The 19,033-nt window shown below is 38.1% G+C and overlaps 1 protein-coding gene across 2 annotated transcripts; it reads right to left on the reverse strand.

Annotated features, from left to right (window-relative positions):
- Positions 1–276: 276 nt before the first annotated feature.
- On the reverse strand, positions 277–18,648 carry LOC132629897 (1,4-alpha-glucan-branching enzyme 1, chloroplastic/amyloplastic). 2 transcript variants are annotated; one of them, XM_060345305.1, is made up of 22 exons: positions 18,347–18,648; positions 11,164–11,324; positions 10,661–10,923; positions 10,358–10,456; positions 9,001–9,043; positions 8,187–8,246; positions 7,940–8,020; positions 7,326–7,442; positions 7,013–7,096; positions 6,812–6,933; positions 6,584–6,703; positions 5,605–5,734; positions 5,406–5,516; positions 5,143–5,271; positions 4,462–4,565; positions 3,934–4,078; positions 3,162–3,309; positions 2,457–2,557; positions 2,154–2,231; positions 1,497–1,652; positions 867–941; positions 277–770 (listed from the first exon to the last, which is right to left on the reverse strand). In XM_060345305.1, the coding sequence occupies exons 1-22, from the start codon at positions 18,480–18,482 to the stop codon at positions 648–650; spliced, it is 2,586 nt and encodes an 861-aa protein (XP_060201288.1). In that variant the 5' UTR covers positions 18,483–18,648; the 3' UTR covers positions 277–647. The 2 variants fall into 2 exon arrangements, with proteins under 2 accessions (XP_060201288.1, XP_060201289.1); XM_060345306.1 differs by having other exon boundaries at positions 11,164–11,319; positions 18,347–18,484.
- Positions 18,649–19,033: the final 385 nt, after the last annotated feature.

Consider the following 19,033-nt stretch of genomic DNA (forward strand, 5'->3'; position numbering starts at 1 on the left):
TGGGATTCACCGTAGTCCTTCTCTTTGACCACACCCCCCCCCCCCCTCTTCTCCTCATTGGCCCGCTCTCCGTCATGAGTGTCGCAATTTGTACCTATTTAGTGATACAGTCTGCTAGAGCACATAGCTGTTAGAGCTTGGTGAGGCTTCATTTTAAGCACTTGGGTTTTTGTCCTCACCAATTATATGTACAGAATTTGAAGTCCCCAACAATAACACAGGAACCACCAAGATGGCAGCAAAACTCGGAAGGTAAAAAACACTTTTAGTCGCCAGTTTTGAGCCCAATAAAACATCATTAGATCAGCTCTGTTGCCATTTTATATTATTGTAGTTTAGGTCACATAGTCGATATCTAGTTGGCTGTACATATAAACAGATCTTACTTCCCACTGTCTCAGCTAAGATGATAATTTACAAAATGCAATATGTCACTAAGCAAAACCTGCTGAAGCCCGTCCAGCAGTTTGACATAAATTCATCGATTTTACATATGCTTGTTCTGCACTTCATCTCTGCGTATATCATTGCTCTACTAGTAGTGGAAAGAACTGCAAACCTTTGTCACGTTAAACTCCACTTGCCAGATCAAGAAGTAGTGTTGATGAACGGGTAGAATTCAAATCTTTCAACGAGGTCTCAAGTCTTCATTCTTCAACAAATTTTTCTTCTTCTTGCTCTTCTTCTTTGTCTACTAGTGCGTAGACAACTGCCGTTCTACTAGGTGCATACACCATAATGGAACGAGGACGGTCATCATACCTCCCTTCCTGTATAGATAAAGATTGTATAGATTTTAGAAATTTCTTTCTGAAACAAAACTAAAAGACATGCTGAGATTAATAAAGAAGGGAGATTTTACTTACAAAGGTGAAATATTCGGCATTGTGATCAATTCTCCCAAAGCCACCAAAAAGTGGATCATCCGAGTCCAAGACAACCTGGAATGCGCAACATTTGAGTTAAATCACGTTGAAATAAAGTTAGTTGAATTCATAGAGCACATCAAGAAGGCTGAGACAGAAGAAACTAAGGCAGCATTCTGAAATCTTTATTTTCTTAGGATTCACCTATAGTAGACTTCAAAAAGACACCTGTTTCGCAGGATACCAGGATGCCCTATTCTTATTAAATAATTAAAGGTGTGCTCTCTCTAACAACTTCTATCAGAGCAGGCAGAGTTCCTGAATTCGAGTCTCACTGCCATCCATTATATAAAAAAATCCACTTGCTTGGCTTGTAAAAAAGAATCAAGCCCGCATGTAAGGAGGCGTGTTGAGATATAATATATTTTAAAAATTAAAAAAGAAATGCTCTACTTTAACAGCTTAAGCTTTTAAATGACATGGACACTTCAACAAGAACATTTTCTGAGTATTCATTCTAATGTCAGATAAATCGGTTGCATCACTTGTACAAAAGTGATGGTCTCCATTTCAAAGGAAATATTTGAGTAAATGTACTAGAGAAAGAAGAAAGGTTTCAACTCAGCATACCTTGTATTTTCCAGGCTTCAAGCAGCCTATGCGATAGTCTGAATAACTATTTGTCCAGTGAAAATTAAAGACGAAAACTAGGTTTCCTCTTTCAAATACAATCATCCTATCTCCTTCATCCTTTCGTGATATGAACTGGTGTTCTGAAGTCATAAACTGCCAGAAAGAATAGATAAGAATTTGTCAATCAAACACAGTAGTATCAAAAAAATGAACAAATTACAAATGAATACAGTAGTAATATACATGACCACTGAAGCAAATAAAGCTGCACATCAGACTATTATCATGCTTGTTTTCTAAAGAAGACTGCCAAGAGATTGGCATAAAAATTACTTACTGTTCCATTTGTTCGCTTTGACACGATTGTTTCTATTAGAAGTTGCAGAAATGCCATTATCATTTTAAAAGTCAGTTCAAGAAATGGTATTATCAGTTTAGTCTGGCTGTTCAAAGGATGATAAATGATTACTGCCTATAGCCAAGCATTTTCAGCAAACTGGGTTTAGACAGATGGTACAAGACACTACATGAAGATGCTTAGCACCTAAATCTCGAACTATGATTTTCAAGACCTTAATGAAATTCCTCAAAAATGAAATACGGGAAATCAAGAAGCACGAAACTGAGAAAGCAGGCACAATATAAACACATTACCTCATATCTCTCTTCAATCTGCTGCATAGCCCGGTCAAATTCTTGCAAACCATGGTATCTTAAATAATATGCGTCTCCCTGAATATCCCACAAGGATAACCACTCACAAATTAAGACCGAAAAATAGCTAAAAAGGAACATGGTATAATGCCGCGAAATAGTTCAAGTATATTTTTGACCCTCGTACTCCCCATCATTCGTTTTGGGAACGGCGGGAGTATTTGCATCAGTGCCACATCAATGCACCAAGAAGCTACAATAGAAAATCATATAACCCGGATAAGAAAAAGTGCAAGGACTAACCAGATCAAATCTTCGTCTGCATTTATCATAACTGAAACCGTTCCCAGGAACTATTTTGCCATTAGGGAGGTGTTGATCAGCCCTAGGGAAATCAATCCACTCTGGAAAACAATTGAAAGTATTACAATACCATAAAGAATAGCAGGAAAGGAAATGACTGAATACATTGTCAGTAAATTTCATTTAGGTACTCGAACAACGGCCTGTTCCGATTGAACACATGATAAAGTGTTCCTAGACACTTTAAAACTCAAATTTTGAAAAAAAAAAAAAAAACCTTTTGCGAGTGTTCTCAATCATCCATTACATAGATAAATTAATCACTTAAAATATACCACATTACCACCTTCCTTATTTATATGCATTAGTGTCAATAAGCCAAAACACCTCAAGCCTGTTTCAATTGAGGCTGATGCATATAATTAAAGTAGGTAACATATTTTATGTGGTTAACTTATTTACATAATAGGCGCTAAAGAACACACACAAAAGTTTGTCAAAATTTGAGCCGGAAGTATCTAATAGAAACACTTTATCATGTGTTCATGTGCTTAATTGGAACATGTCATAGTTTGAGCTGTCTAGATGAAATTTATTGACAAGTTTAAGAGTTGTCGATGTATTCAGGCAAAGAAAATTGCACAAGATCAAAAGCAGCCAAGAGAAGAATTATGGGCAAGGAGAAAATTAGGCTAGCAATCTTACCAGGGTGGCCGAATTCATTTCCCATGAAATTTAGGTACCCTTCGCCTCCTAATCCCATAGTCATAAGCCTGATCATCTTGTGCAATGCTATCCCACGATCTATTAATGGTGTTGACGGTCTATCCAGAGCCATAAAATCATACATATCCTGAAAAGGATAGTTGGTGGGGTTGGGAAGGTGGGGTTAGGCATTACATGAGAACTTGGTAAACTAAATCAAACATGTTAATGCTCACGCATTATTATTACTAAAAAAATGAAAAGTTAGTAATTTTGAAATGGAGAAAGTAGTGGATTCATGTATGGATACATTAGAATCATAAAACATCTAATAGAATTAATGGATGAGTTAATAATTCAAAATTAAGATTCTCCTTCAAGTGGCATGCGCAATCTTAAGCTCTCGTTTGTCATATAATCTTCACTTTTTTCCAAAACAACTTTGGTTATACATTTGACTGATTTTGAATGTTCTTTTTTTTTTTTGAAGATGAGCTTCAAGGTTTTTTTTTTTTTTTTAAATCAAGAAGATAGCTTCAAGTTTTAAAAAGTTGTTCTGATAATTTTCTAGTGAATTTTTTCCACTCACAAGATTATCAACTTTTTTCAAGTTAAATGCATGTCCAAACACAATTCAGATTTCCAAATAACCTTTTTCAACTTTTTTACAAATACTACTTTTAAAAAAAAAAAAAATCACATTTCCTTTATGTCCAAATGCATACTAAGTTTCAATGTGATTGCTGAGAAAGACACAAAAAGTGTATATAACCTTGTCCATCAACCAGAATGCTATAGTTTTATCACCGACTAGAGCTTGATCATGACTTTCAGCATATGAAACACACTTTTCCCGCCATCTTCTATTTGTCAGTGTATGAACAATATCGCCCATTCGCCAATCCTCATCCCTTTTTCTGTAACAAATAGTGTTAGGAAAAAGAGCTTTCTAGATCAGCGAATTGCGCACAGAAAAAAATATGAACTACTGGAAGTTAATTGAAGTCAAGCACAAAATACTGACTCTCTCTGTCCCAATTTATGTTAAGTAGTTTGACTGGGCACGGAGTTTTAAAAATAAAGGAAGACTTCCGAAAATTGTGATCTAAAATAAGTCAGAAATATCTGAATGGCTATAAATCATCTCATTAAGGGTAAAATAGGTATTTTCAAGTTAAATTGTTACTAAACATACTTTTTTTTTGGACTGACTAAAAAGGAAAGAGTGTCACATAACTTGGGACAGAAGGAGTATGAAATTTCAAGGATAAATTCATGTGAAGATTTAGAAACAGCATACTTGAGCAACTCAATCCATTTATCAGCAATTGCCATATGAAGTCGATAGTCAAAGCCAACACCCCCATCTTGAACAGGAATACAAAACGTAGGCATTCCACTAACCTGAAATTAGTAGGAAAAAAATAGAAGCATCAAGAGGATGATCACAAGAGCCGCAGCCCATATACAGTAAAATGTCCTTTCTCTTCACATTGCGTAATTTGCAATAAGCATAAATACTCTTTCATAAAGAAAAACCTCTGAAAAGCATATAGTAGTACCAAAAAGGATAAAACCTTATAAAATCGAGTTTTCATCCAAAATTGTCCCTTATCTATGGGAGTAGGTCTATTTTTGTCCTTTAAATATAACCTTGAGCATCTTTAATCCGTAAATTTGCTAAAGTGAAGCACCTTTGGTCCAACTAACAGAATGGACTTACAAACTAACAGTCACTACCAGAAAACACTACTAAAAGCACGACAAAAGCCAACCAACCTTTGGACTGACTGAAAAACCGACCAACTCGATCAGTTTTGATCCTAATTTCTTTTTCTTTTTTTTTTTAAATAAAACCGACCGAACTCGGTCAATTTTTTTTGCGACAAAAACCAGGAATATAAAAAACCGACCGAGCTTTATACGTTTCTACAAAAGCAACGATGTCAAGGACAAGATCAAGGTGACAAGAAGTACTTACATCTTCACCAATGGTAATTGCATCTGGGAAAAGCCCGTGAATAAGATCGTTGACCAGCATCAAATACACCACAGCATCCACATCAGTTGCCAATCCAAAGTATTCACTGTAATTCCCAGTGAATCCCACCTATAGAAATTAAAATGTATCAGGTAAGCAGTTTAGCAGAATAGCGAGACCACCTTGGTAAAACATATGAAGCAGGATAATGGAAACTGATATCTCCAAAATTGAGTATGAAGATTATGTCGAAAAAACTATACCGATAATCCGTGGTGAGTATACATCATTGATGTCACCCCATCAAATCTAAATCCATCAAATTTGAACTCATCCAACCACCACCTCGCATTTGAGAGAAGATACCTAAGTACCTACAACAAGAAACATACTTTTGGTCACACCATGGACCCCATGAGGCACGAGGTTCTTTTTGACTCATGTTTGAAAGGAAGAAAGTACCTCCCAGTTTCCATAGTTAAAGAGGCGGGAATCCCACATCCAATGATAACCACGAGATCCAGAGTGAAAATAACAACTATCTGTTCCATCAAACATGTTCAGCCCATCTAAAGTATTATTTGATGCATGGCTGCAAAAAGTTGCACAATTCCAGTGAGTTAAGGACAAAGTAAAGCATGTCAATAGAAAATATGTGCAGGTGAAAAAAGAAAAGATAACTCTTACTACGACAAGATTCTAGAATAAGTGCCATTTCTTTCATCTATGAATTAAATCACAGGAAATGCACCTTAGGGAGAGAAAGCTTAATGATGGATCTAAGGGAGTAAGAAGTAAAGCCTAATATGAAAAAGCTATGCACATGACCACAAGAGCCCAGAAAACAGACCTCAAAATAGAACAAGTACAGTACTCCCTCGGCCCAATTTATGTGAAAGGTGTTTGACCGGAGACGGAGTTTAAAAAAAGGAAGATTTTAAAAACTTGTAGTTTAAAATAAGCCATAAATATTTGTGCGGCTATAAATCATCTCATTAAGGGTAAAATGGGCATTTTAAAGTAAATTGTTACTAATTATAGAAAGGTGTCGTTCTTTTTTGGACTGACTAAAAAGGGAAGAGTGTCACATAAATTGGGGCAGAGGGAGTAGTACACAAGCTCAGTACAAAATCCAGAAGTGAAAAATATTGTACAGGGTACAATGTTTTTCACTTTTTAACCTCCTTTTTATGCTTTAAAGGTTCTTACTTCTCTTAAGTTTTTTTTATATCATTTTCACTAAGTGATTTGGGAAGAAATGGATGAACTGGATAGACATTGTATATTAATTCTTGGTGTTGGCCAATGGAAGTCCAAAAGGCTTTCTCCCATCTCAAGGAAAACTATGTCAACAAATGACCCCCCCCCCCCCCAAAAAAAAAAAAAAAACGACCCATAGATTCACTAAACGCAGTTGCAATAGTAAAATATTAATTAATACCTGTGAACAATGTCCATGAGAACTACAATTCCTAGCTCATGAGCTTTATCAATCAAAGACTTAAGGTCGTCAGGCGACCCAAAACGGCTGCTTGGTGCAAAAAAATTTGTGACATGATAACTGAGACAAAGAAGGATAACGAGTTCCATTAGGAATACTAAAATAGTCAGTTTAAAACACTTACAGAGTAACCAGGGAAACAAATGCAAACAGTAAAAGGAGAAATACCCAAAACTAGCATAATAAGAATGCTCTTGAATAGCCATAATTTGCACCGCATTGTACCCAAGCTTTTTTATGCGAGGAAGAACCTCATCTCTAAAATTCGCGTATGAGTTAATTTTAGGCTCCTGCATCCCAAATACGGTGATCATGACAGAAAACTCAGATCATAAATAATAAATTACATGAAAGAGGAGGGATGCTCACCGGACTACTCATTCCAATATGAGATTCATATATTCGCAGTGAGTTTGGTTTCTTTGGCCGTGGATGTTGGAATACATGCCTCTCCTACAAGGAAATTATAAAACGAATCAAAAACACGAAAACAAACAACTGAAATAAAAAAGCATTTGTGAGGATACAGAAGCTAGCAAGGGAAAACAAGCACCCTCGTAAGGAAAAAAAAGGAAAAACTTTAATTTATTTAAATATATTTTCACCACATTCTTTAATATGCAGAATAAAATACAAGACCACATATTGCCTATTAGAAACAATAGAGAGAAAAGAGTGCAACCTCTTCGGGTGGATCATAGTATATTCCATTGTATGGAATTTCACCAGGAGGCTGTACAGAGAAATTGATCCAAGCAGGAATGGAATCCTTAACACCTGATGGAGTGTCCATACGTATCTACATTTTCAGTATATTAAGAACAAATATTAGCAAATAGTGGGCATATAACATCCATTATCAGACATAGACTATAAACTATAATTATATTATGAAACCTACAATATACTACATTATAGAAATGATGAACTACAATTAAATACTCTGATTGTAATAAATGTTCAGTTGATAAAATTTCCAAAGTTATACGTCTCTTGGTTACAAATTCCTTAATCAAAGAACCAAATAGATTCAGTATTTTTCTTTAAGTTAACCTGGAAGATATTTTTTGTTACTAGTCTTGAATTTAATAATTAAGAAATTGCGTCATGGTAACAACTTTTGAAAGCTTATTCATTGATGAATATGTATTTTGTTCCTTATTGAAGGGGATGCTATCAGGTTTAGTTATATAACAAAAAAAGAATTCTTGAACATTTAAGTATTTTACCCGAAAAGGTAGAAAACAGTAGTATCGGCAGATTAATTTTTTTTCTTACAACACCTATGAGTCATACCTTCACTCTGGACCCATGAGGAATTGCAGGAGAGCCATCCGCATTATTTGGCAAAAATATCTCCCAGACACCAAATTCATTCTGCTTATAGACCATGAATTAGTTTTAAGAATATGAGAAATTTGATACAAACTGTGAAATGAATAGCAAAAGACAATCGAACAAAAAGAACACAAGGCACTTAATAAAAATTTCCTGTTCAGAAATGGCAACAGAACCACTTGGGTATGTACTATGAGGGACATACCCGAGCCATAACGTCGGCATTTGGGTTCCAATTGTTGAAATCTCCAATGAGGGCAGCTGACTGCAAAGGAAAGAAGAGGATATACATGCAATCAGACTTTCAACAAACCTATATTATCATATCATAAACAACATGCAGAAGTTGGTATAACTGACGGGCACAAAAGTAGAGAATACCGATGATTTTCCACGTTATTTCACATTATTCATCATTTCATCATATACTGCACCTAAACCTTATTTTTCTAGTAATCAGTTTACACAAAACGGCAGAATGTGCAGCTTTGGTAGAAAAATGTTCTGCCATATATCAAACAATTATGTGTTGCCGAAGGGATTCTCCTATCTTTTAGAAAGCTCCATGATGAAAAATTAACACACTGAACACATCTGACTTAATAAGAATCCAGAAACAACAACCCGCAAGGGTGGCTCAGTTGGTTGAGCATGGGGCTTTCATAATGGAGGTCTCAGGTTCAAAACCCCTACCTACGACAGCAGGGGATTTGCCTTCTGGGTCGAGCTCGTCGCACGGGGCTTGCCTAGTGCGGGTTAACTCTCCTGTCAGGTTTGTGAGCTATTACACAGGAGCTGGAGCTGGGTTTACCCTGTGCGCACCCGAAGGGTAGCGGCTGCGGGTTCCCATGTCATAAAAAAAAAAAAAAAAAAAAAAAATCCAGAAACCACATTTATTCTGATAGAATGACACTAACCAAAAGACAAACCACATGGCTTGTTGTTATAGGTACCTATACTGGAATTGTACTCCTTTTTATCATAGAGAATCTAAACAAAACAAGAAAGTAAACACTGACCTTGGCACCAGGAGCCCACTCACGATAAGTGATACCTGTGGCACTGGAAACAAAGTTCATACGCAATCAGCGAGAGGTACTGCTTCAGCCCCTCTAAGGAGAGCAAACTTACAAAGGGAAAGGAGAAGCATATACCACATACATATACTCCAAGTAAAAGAAAAAAAGTAAAGAATTTTACAATAAAGGGAAAAACTATATCAATGAGGTATATAGATTCTCTTCCAACATTTAGGTGTAACATTAGCTTTGGAAGGTCACTTTCCAGGATTCACTCCTGCTGTCCGAGACTAGGGGTCGCAAAATTAGCCCATAAAAACATAACCGTCCGAACACATCCAAGTTTGGGCGGGTCAATCATCTCATCCATTTTAGCCCAACCCATTTCTGCCCATCTAAAAATGGGGCTAATATGTACCCCAATTGACCCATGCGAAACCTTGTCAGAATATTTTCAAAGAGACAATTTTTATTTGATACTATTTTATACTCCCTCCATTTCAATTTATATGAACCCATTTGACTGGGCACGACATTTAAGAAAGAGAGAAGACTTTTGAAACTTGTGGTTCAAAATAAGCCTTGAAAATTTGTGTGGCTGTAAATCATTCATAAAGTGAATTTGTTTTCAAATTAGGAAAGAGGTCATTCATTTTGGCACGGACTAAAAAGGAAATAGGTTCAAACAAATTGAAACAGAGGGAGTATATAGCTATAACAAAGGGAAAAAAATATTAGGTACTTTAGAAACTATTAAAAAAAATAAATTAAAACTTAGTAAGAATTGGGTGGGTTGGGTTATGATCCGCTTTTTAGCCCAAGTAACTTTTAGACGTGCCATTGACCCCCCCCCCCCCCCCCCCACAATTTATTAAGTTAGTCCATTTCGACCCGCCCAAATTCAGCCCACCCCTATCTGAGACAAATATTTCAAATTCCAATATATACCATGCCTTCTTTTGAATTTAGTCACGGTAAGGCCTTTGTGGGATAGCATCCATTTCATACTCGAGTAATTAACACAGCAGGGAAGTAATAAATACTCCAGAAAAACTTTCAAAAACAGATGAAATGTTAAAGAATGCTTGAACTACGTGAACCTATTTTTACAAAGGCTGAGAATGTCACGAATTAACCGCTGCTATATACATGTCGTTAAATACAAAACATAATCTATTTCTCTTACTTTTTTGCTGCAGCTATTGCACACTGTATAGGTATGAGAGTGGGTCAAACAAGTACCAAGTTGGCATCCAAGAATCACAATATGGCATGAAACATCTGACAAGGTTTTCCACAAGGCCAGTCTCTAATACCTTGAGAAAGAAAATTAAATAAGATATAAAGCAGTTATTACCTATGAGTGAAACCCATTTTCTCATAACCACGAGAAAAAGCTTCCAAACCACCCTCATACTTGTCAATTGCCTCCCTCATTTTCTTGTACTGTGAAAACCTAAAAGTGGACAACATAAAAAAGAAAGACCTTAGACTCTAGATGGCAATGTATGGACTGGTGGCAGTAGCATATTGAAGTCCAAATATAAATATCCTAAACATCATCAACCAGATGACTATCAGAGGCAAAAAGTACAATAGCCTACAGATGAATTCTGCCTCTATAATAGGTAAATTACTCAACGAACAAAAACATTTTTACCTGTAATCAAGGTGGTCACGATGCTTTTTCAAAAGAGGGTCTATTTTGTAAATTTTCTGACCAGGGCCAGGTGGAGGAATGCCCCTCTTTCTGATCCTATCAGATTCATCGATGATTGTCACTTCAGAAGTATCTAATGTTTTGGAGTCCTTCAGTTTACCACCTTCTTGTAGTTGTAGTGATGAAGCAAAATCCAGCTCTTCAACACTTCCACTTGCTGACTCAATGTGTTCCATTGTCGAACTATCTACATCAGTTGATGCCTAAAGCACGAAATGTAATAGAACAATTATGAAGCAAAGTGACAAAATTAATCACTAAATTCAGTTGTCATTGAAACAAAATGCAATAACAATTTCATTTAAGCAGACTCAGGAAGAGATTTATTTAGAAGTGTTTCCGCAAGAAAATCTGCCACCTCCACCCCTACCCTCCCCCCCCCCCCCCCCCACACTCCAAAAAAAAAAAACTTTTTTCATGCGGTGGAGACTAATGTAACATACTGGGGAATTTTCTGGAACTGCCTCAGTGAATTCCAATTGGTCTGTTGAGGATGAGGAGCTATCACTCGGGCTGCCAGGAACAAGGACTTTCCCCGACGATGCTGCAACTGTAGAAGGTCGGAATTCGGACTCGTAAGAAGACTTTTCAGCCAAGATCTTCCCTACATACATATATCATATTAGTTATATCTCCACAATAAAGATATCCCCAGAAAGCATCATACATGAGGTCCTTTTAATCCAAACCAACACTTAAAAAGACTTACTATTACCTTTAAAAATGTCACTAATATTCATTAATTTGTTTTCTTACATAATATACTTAAAGGGTTTAAAATAGACTTCAAGAACACCCAACTAGACAAACAAAAGAAAGAATCAATACTAACCAAACTATTTTAACCCCCGTTTCTTCAGACAAAAAGGTCAACCTTCACCACTCACAACACATCACGTAAAGCAAACCAAAAAAAATAAAAATTGATCAGTTGCTAAAAAAAAAAAAAGAATGAAAATCCTAACACTAATTCTTACAGCAAAACTATACTTTGAGCAATGAAAATCTCACCAGAAAGCACCATATAGAAAGGTCACTTTAAACCCAAGCCGAACTCAACTATAGCTGACTAAAATTCAAAAAGTTACTAACTTTAGCAATGCCAATCAAGTTTCTCCATGAAAAAAAAAACATAATGTTACTCTATCAAAGGATATACTCAAAAGGGTATAAATACAAACTTCAAAGGGTCCCCAGTTACACGAACCAAAGAAAGAACCATGACCCATATCAGAATCCCAATAACACAAATAAAGAAAAAACCTTGACCAATATCAGGAGCTCAAAAAGCTGATACCTTTAGTAATGTCAATCAAGTTTGTCCCTGCAGATTCATAATTTGCTTTCTCAAGGAATATACTCAAAAGGCTATGCTACAAACTTAACAGAATTCCCAATTACACAAACCAAAAAAGTTGCTAACTTTAGTAATGTCAATCTAGTTTCTCCATGAAAACCTCAACGTTCACCACTCAATCAAAAGATCACGTAAAGCAAAAACAACTGATCACTGAAAAAGAAAAAGAAGATCCTAGCACTGATTCTTACAGCTCATATTTTGGAATAGTAAAGATCTCACCACAAAGCACCATATAGAGGGTCCTTTAAACCCAAGCCAAATTAATTACAGCTCATCACACTTCAAAAGGTTACCACCTTCAAAAGCTAAGTCAATCAAGTTTCTCCGTGAAACTTCACAATTTTGCTTTCTCAAAGAATATACCCCACAGTAAACTATGGCAACTATATCACTAACTCCAAAGAAAGAACTTTTACCATATCAGGACTTAAAAGTTACCACCTTTAGTATTGGCAATCAAGTTTCTTCACGAAAATTCATATTTTTGCCTTCTTAAAAGGGTATAACACTAACTTTAGAGGATCCCCAATTACACAAACCAAAGAAAGAACCTTAACACACACCAAAATCCCAATTACACAGACCAAAGAAAAACCTTAACTCATACCAGGGCTTTAAAAAGTTGGTACCCTCAGTAATGTCAATCTAGTTTCTCCATGAAAAGATTCATCATTTTTGCTTTCTCAAAGACTATACCTTTTTTTTTTTTTTTAAATAACTGTTTAAAACTTGTATCCTCTCTCTCTCTCTCCCCCCCCCCCCCTTCTCTCAACGGTAAGTTAACAACTCCCCACCCCACCCCACCCCCCTCCTTCCTGGCAGCGAACCACCCCCCCGGCGGGTACAGGGTACTTTTCCGGCCAGGCCTCCTCCTTTTTCTCTCCTTCTCTTTTCCTTTCTTTTCTTTGTTTTTTTGCCTCTTGTCTTCTCGTTTCTGCACCTGGAAACCTCCGCCAGTGGTTCCGGCAGTGAAAAGTACTCAGGCGGTGAACAGTAACTTCGGCGGCGAATAGGTTTTTTCTATTTTAAAATTGTTTTCACTTGGAGTTAGTACCTCTGGTGACTCATATTAATTCATGTGTCTTTTCACCTTGTTAAATCTTGCCTGCTACACATTCTTGACTCTTGACTTTAAATTCTTGCTTTTATTCCTTTAGCTTATAGTGCTATCTTTCTTGTCATAGTAACCTGACTTGCATATAGTCTCTTGATAACTGTGCTTTAGTATTGATTCTTGTTTATTTTAGATAAATCTTTGATTCGCTTTTATTTCCCTTAGTCGCTATATTGAGTGATGGTAGACTAGGGTCATGTTCTCGGTCGGGGACGGGGGCTAGGGTTAGAGGGGGTAAGTGGGGTCAGGGAGCGTCTAGGTTGAGAGTAGGGTCTTGGAACATTGGGACTTTGACGAGGAAGTCCATAGAGCTAGTTCAGATTCTTAAGGAGAGGAAGATTAATATAGCTTGCGTCCAAGAGACCAAATGGGTAGGATCTAAAGCTAAGGATGTGGACGGGTATAAGTTATGGTTCTCGGGTAAGTCAATGTATAGGAATAGGGTAGGCATTTTAATAGATAGTGAGCTAAGGGACCAGGCCGTAGAGGTTAGGAGGGTCAATGACCTGATGATGGCGGTTAAGTTAGTTGTGGAAGGGTTTACCTTGAACATTATTAGTGCTTATGCGCCACAAGCGGGCTTGGTCGAGGAGGAGAAGAGGCACTTTTGGGAGGATTTAGATGAAGTGGTGGGAGGTATACCGCCCACCGAGAAGTTATTCATAGGAGGAGATTTCAATGGACACATCGGCTCAACCTCGGGGGGTTATGATGATGAGCATAGAGGTTTCAGCTTCGGAGTTAGAAATGGAGGAGGAGTCTCACTTCTGGATTTCGCTAAAGCCTTTGGATTGGTAGTAGCCAACTTGCGTTTCCCGAAGAGAAAGCAGCACTTGGTAACCTTTCATAGTTCGACGGCTGCGACGCAGATAGACTTTTTTGATGAGAACGCACATAGACTTTTTGCTCCTTAGAAAAGAGGATAAGGTCTTTGTAAAGACTGCAAGGTCATTCCGAGTGAGAACCTTACGACCTAACATAAGCTTTTGGTGATGGATTTGGGAATTACGAGGAAGAAGCGGAAGAGGGTCGCGGATGACCTGCCAAGGATCAGGTGGGGGAGTCTGACTTTGTCGAGTGCCCAAGAGATGGGGGAAAAGTTGATGGCTATGGGGGCTTGGGAGAGTAGGGGGGACGCGAGCAGTATGTGGGATAAGACGGCGAGCTGCATTAGGGAAACAGCTAGAGATGTCCTGGGAGTCTCGAGAGGTCTCCGTGGTAGGCGACGAGGGGGCTGGTGGTGGAATGGAGAAGTCCAGGGAAAGGTGGAAGCAAAGAAAGTGGCGTACGTGAGGTTGGTAGACAGCAAAGATGAGGAGGAGAAGCGGACAAATAGGGAAAGGTATAAGATTGCGAGAAAGGAAGCGAAGTTGGCAATTTCGACGGCAAAAACGGCAGCTTTCAAACGTCTATATGCAGAACTAGAGGACAAAGGCGGGGATAAGAAGTTGTTCAGGCTAGCCAAAGTGAGGGACAAAAAGGGACGGGACCTGGATCGAGTAAAGTGCGTCAAGGATGAGGATGGCAAAGTATTTGTAGAGGAAGCTCTCATTAGACGGAGATGGCAGTCATATTTCCATAAACTCTTGAACGAGGAAAGTGATAGAGACATTGTGTTGGGAGATTTGGAGTACTCTGAGAGGCGTCGCGACTTTGGGTATTGTAGGAGTATAAAGGTGGAGGAGGTTAAGGGTGTTGTTCGCAGGATGCACAGGGGAAGAGCTACCGGTCCTGACAAGATCCCTGGGGAGTTTTGGAAGAGTGCGGGCAGGGCAGGTTTGGAGTGGTTGACTGGATTGTTTGATGTTATTTTTAAGACGACGAAGATGCCTGAGGAATGGAGGTGGAGTATGATGGTCTCTTTGTATAAGAACAAAAGTGATATTCAAAGTTGCAACAACTATAGAGGGATCAAGCTACTAAGTCACACTATGAAGGTATGGGAAAGGGTGGTGGAGATGAGGGTGAGAAGAGGCGTGTCCATTTCAGAGAACCAGTTTGGATTCATGTCGGGGCGCTAGACTACAGAAGCCATCTATCTTGTGAGGAGACTGGTGGAGCAGTATAGGGAGAGGAAGAAGGACCTGCACATGGTTTTCATCGACCTAGAAAAGGCTTACGACAAAGTGCCAAGAGAGGTTTTATGGAGATGCTTGGAGGCCAGAGGTGTACCTGTAGTGTACATTAGGGCGATCAAGAACATGTATGAGGGAGCCAAGATCAGGGTAAGGACAGTGGGAGGAGACTCAGTGCACTTCCCAGTGGAGATGGGGTTGCACCAGGGATCAACTCTTAGCCCATTTTTATTTGCTCTAATGATTGATTGTCTGACGCGGCGAATTCAAAGTGAGGTGCCATGGTGTATGTTATTTGCGGATGACATAGTCTTGATCGACGAGACACACAGCGGAGTGAACGCTAAGCTGGAGGTTTGGAGACAAACTCTGGAGTCTAAAGAGTTCAAGTTGAGTAGGACCAAGACAGAGTACATGGAGTGCAAGTTCAGTGACGTGACACATGAGTCTGGTGTGAAAGTGAGGCTTGGTACCCAGGCCATCCCAAAGAAAAAAGGTTTCAAATATCTCGGGTCTATTATACAAGAAAATGGGGATATTGACGATGATGTCTCACATCGTATTGGCGCAGGGTGTATGAAATGGTAGCTTGCTTCAGGAGTGCTGTGTGATAAGAAGGTGCCATCAAAACTTAAGGCAGTTTCTACAAAGTGGTTGTGAGACCGACCTTGTTATACGGGGCAGAGTGTTAAGCAGTTAAGAGCTCTCACGTCCAAAAGATGAAAGTTGCGGAAATGAGAATGTTGCGATGGATGTGTGGGCACTCCAGGCGAGATAAGATTAGGAATGAAGATATCCGAGATAAGGTTGGAGTAGCATCAGTGGAGGACAAGATGAGGGAAGCGAGGCTGAGATGGTTTGGGCATGTGAGGAAGAAAGGCACAGATGCCCCAGTGCGGAGGTGTGAGAGGTTAGCTATGAATGGTTTCAAAAGAGGTAAGGGTAGGCCAAAAAGTATTGGGAAGAGGTGTTGAGACAGGACATGACGCAGGTTCAGCTTACCGAGGACATGACCTTAGATAGGAGGTTGTGGAGGACTTAGATTAAGGTAGAAGGCTAGTAGGTAGTCGCTGTTTCGATCTATAGTCTATTGTCCTTTGTTTCTTGCTACTATATGTGGTTTCTTGTATTTCGATTATCTTATTTATCTGTGGTAGCTACTGCTCCCTTTTTTCAGACTGCTCTATTTTGACTTATTCGCTTTCTTTAGTTTCATTTGCATTTTGCTTTGAACTGCTTGTGCTTATCTAACCTTTCTCGTTGTGATTTCTCTTGAGCCGAGGGTCTTTCGAAAACAGCCTCCCTATCTTCCGAGATAGGGGTATGGTCTGCGTACACTTTACCCTCCCCAGACCCACATTGTGGGATTTCACTGGGTATGTTGTTGTTGTTGTGGTGGTGTCCGGGCTAGCTTGCGCGCACCTCGACTAATTCCACGGATACCTGCCACCTCCCACCAACAACAGGTACCAAGTAACTCTGTCCACCAAGGCTAAGGACGGATGGAAGAAATCACCTAGTGTTTTGTCTCTGTTGGGAATTGAGCCTGAAACCTCGTGGTGCTCAACCCACTTCATTGACCACTAGGCCACAACCTTGGGTGCCTCAAAGATTATACTTAATCATAATAAAAACTTCAAGGATTCAAAGAAAGAACTTGACCCACACCAGAATCAAATTACAACAACCAAAGAAAGAACCTTGACCAATATCAAAATCCCAAAAAAGTTGCTACCTTTAGTAAAGTCAATCAAGTTTCTCCATGAAAACTCACAATTTTTGCTTTCTCAAAGAATATACTCAAAAGGTTATAATACTAACTTCAAAGAATCCCCAATTACACAAACCAAAGAAAGAACCGTGACCCCCATATCTGGACTTCAAAAAAGTTGCTACCTTTAGTAATATCAATCAAGTTCCTCCATGGAAACTCACAATTTTTGCTTTCTCAAAACTGTCAATCAAGTTTCTCCATGAAAAAGTCATAATTTTGCTTCCTCAAGGAAAATACTCAAAAGGGTATAGAATAGTAACTTTAAAGAATCCCCAATTAGACAAACCAAAGAAAGAACCTTGACCCATATCAGGACTTCATAAAGTTACTACCTTTAGTAATGTCAATCAACTCTCTCCAGTGAAAACTCATAATTTTTGCTTTCTCACAGAAAATACTCAAAAGGGTATAATACAAACTTTACAGAATCACCAATTACACAAACCAAAGAAAGAACCTTGGAGCAATAAAGATCTCACCAACATAGAAGGTCCCATTAAACTCAAGCCAATCTCAATTACAGCTGACCAAACTTCAAAAGTTACTACCTTTAGCAATGTCAATCAAGTTTCTCCATGAAAATTCATATTTTTTGCTTTCTCAAAGAATATACTCAAAAGGGTATGTATAATGTACTAACTTCAAAAAATCCCAAATTACACAAACCAAAAATAAAACCTTGACCTGTATCAGGACTTCAAAAAGTTTCTACCTTTAGCAATGTCAATCAAGTTTCTCCATCAAAAAATCATAATTTCGCTCTCTCAAAGAATATAGTCAAAAGGGTATAACACTAACTTCTAAAGGATCCCCAATTACTCAAAAGGGTATGTATACTACAAACTTTTAAGAACCCCCAATTACACAAACCAAAGAAATAACCTTGACCCATATCAAAATTCCAGTTGCACAACCCAAAGAAAAAAAAAAACTTGACTAATTTCAGGACAAAAAGTCACTACCTTTAGCCATGTCAATCAAGTTTCTGCCTGAAAATTCATAATTTTGCTTTCTCAAAGACTATACTAATACTGACTTTAAAGAATCCCCATTTACACAAACCAAAAAAAGAATTGACCCTTCCAAAAACACACACACACACATAGAGATAGAGAGTAGACTAGTGTTTTTTCAAGAACACACAAAAGATTCATCATTTTTGCTTTCTCAAAGACTATACTCAAAAGGGTATGCATAATACTAACTTTAAAGAACCCCCAATTACACAAACCAAAGAAAACCATATCAGGATTCCAACAAACACACACACACACACACACAGTGAGAGAGACTGAGAGCATACGTGAAAGAGAGTGTTTCTTCAAGAAGACAGAAACATTAGCATTCCTTCGATCACCACTACCATTATTGGAGAATCCAGGTGATTTATAAACCGATGGAACAGTAGGAAAACGAACTCCAGATAGTGTGTACACCATCTTTTCAATAGGATTTCATACCCTTTGTGAAAAAACAGAGACAAAGTACAAGTCCTACACAAACACTGAGATCTGATAAGTGTGATATAACTAACTGACTGTCAATATGCTAAGTTCAAGGCGCCAAGAGAACCGTGAAAGAAAGAGTGGAGGAGGTTTTTAATATACCTTGGGGGGTTTTAAAAGAGTTCTATATTTATCTCTGTTTAATAACTCCATTTGTAACTATTTTGTTTTTATTTTACGGAAAAAACTCAAATATGTCGTCGAACTACTAAAAATGGTTTATTTATTTCATTCATCAATAGTTTGACTCATTTATGCCGTCTTCCGTTACCAAAATGACTCATTCATGTCATTTTCATTAATTCTGGTTTTATATTACCAGATATGACACGTAGCCTCTAATTAGAGGTTTGCGATTGTTTAGTTAAACCAGCCCAATTTTAAGTCTCAAATTAATAAAAAAAATGCGACCCATACACCCTATTCACCCACAACCATAATCTAGATAGAGGCCACGTGTCATATCTGGTTGTAAAACCGACTTT

The sequence above is a fragment of the Lycium barbarum genome, chromosome 3 (assembly GCF_019175385.1).
Source record: "Lycium barbarum isolate Lr01 chromosome 3, ASM1917538v2, whole genome shotgun sequence".
NCBI classification, from domain to species: Eukaryota; Viridiplantae; Streptophyta; class Magnoliopsida; order Solanales; family Solanaceae; genus Lycium; species Lycium barbarum.

Excerpts from the sequence above, each read along its gene's own strand:
- LOC132629897 (XM_060345305.1), bottom strand. The coding sequence starts at position 18,482 with ATGGTGTACACACTATCTGGAGTTCGTTTTCCTACTGTTCCATCGGTT. Across the intron at positions 7,097-7,325 it reads ACTATGATCCACCCGAAGAG|GAGAGGCATGTATTCCAACA; the intron begins GTTGCACTCTTT and ends ATTTCCTTGTAG. Across the intron at positions 5,517-5,604 it reads TTAACTATGGAAACTGGGAG|GTACTTAGGTATCTTCTCTC; the intron begins GTACTTTCTTCC and ends TTCTTGTTGTAG.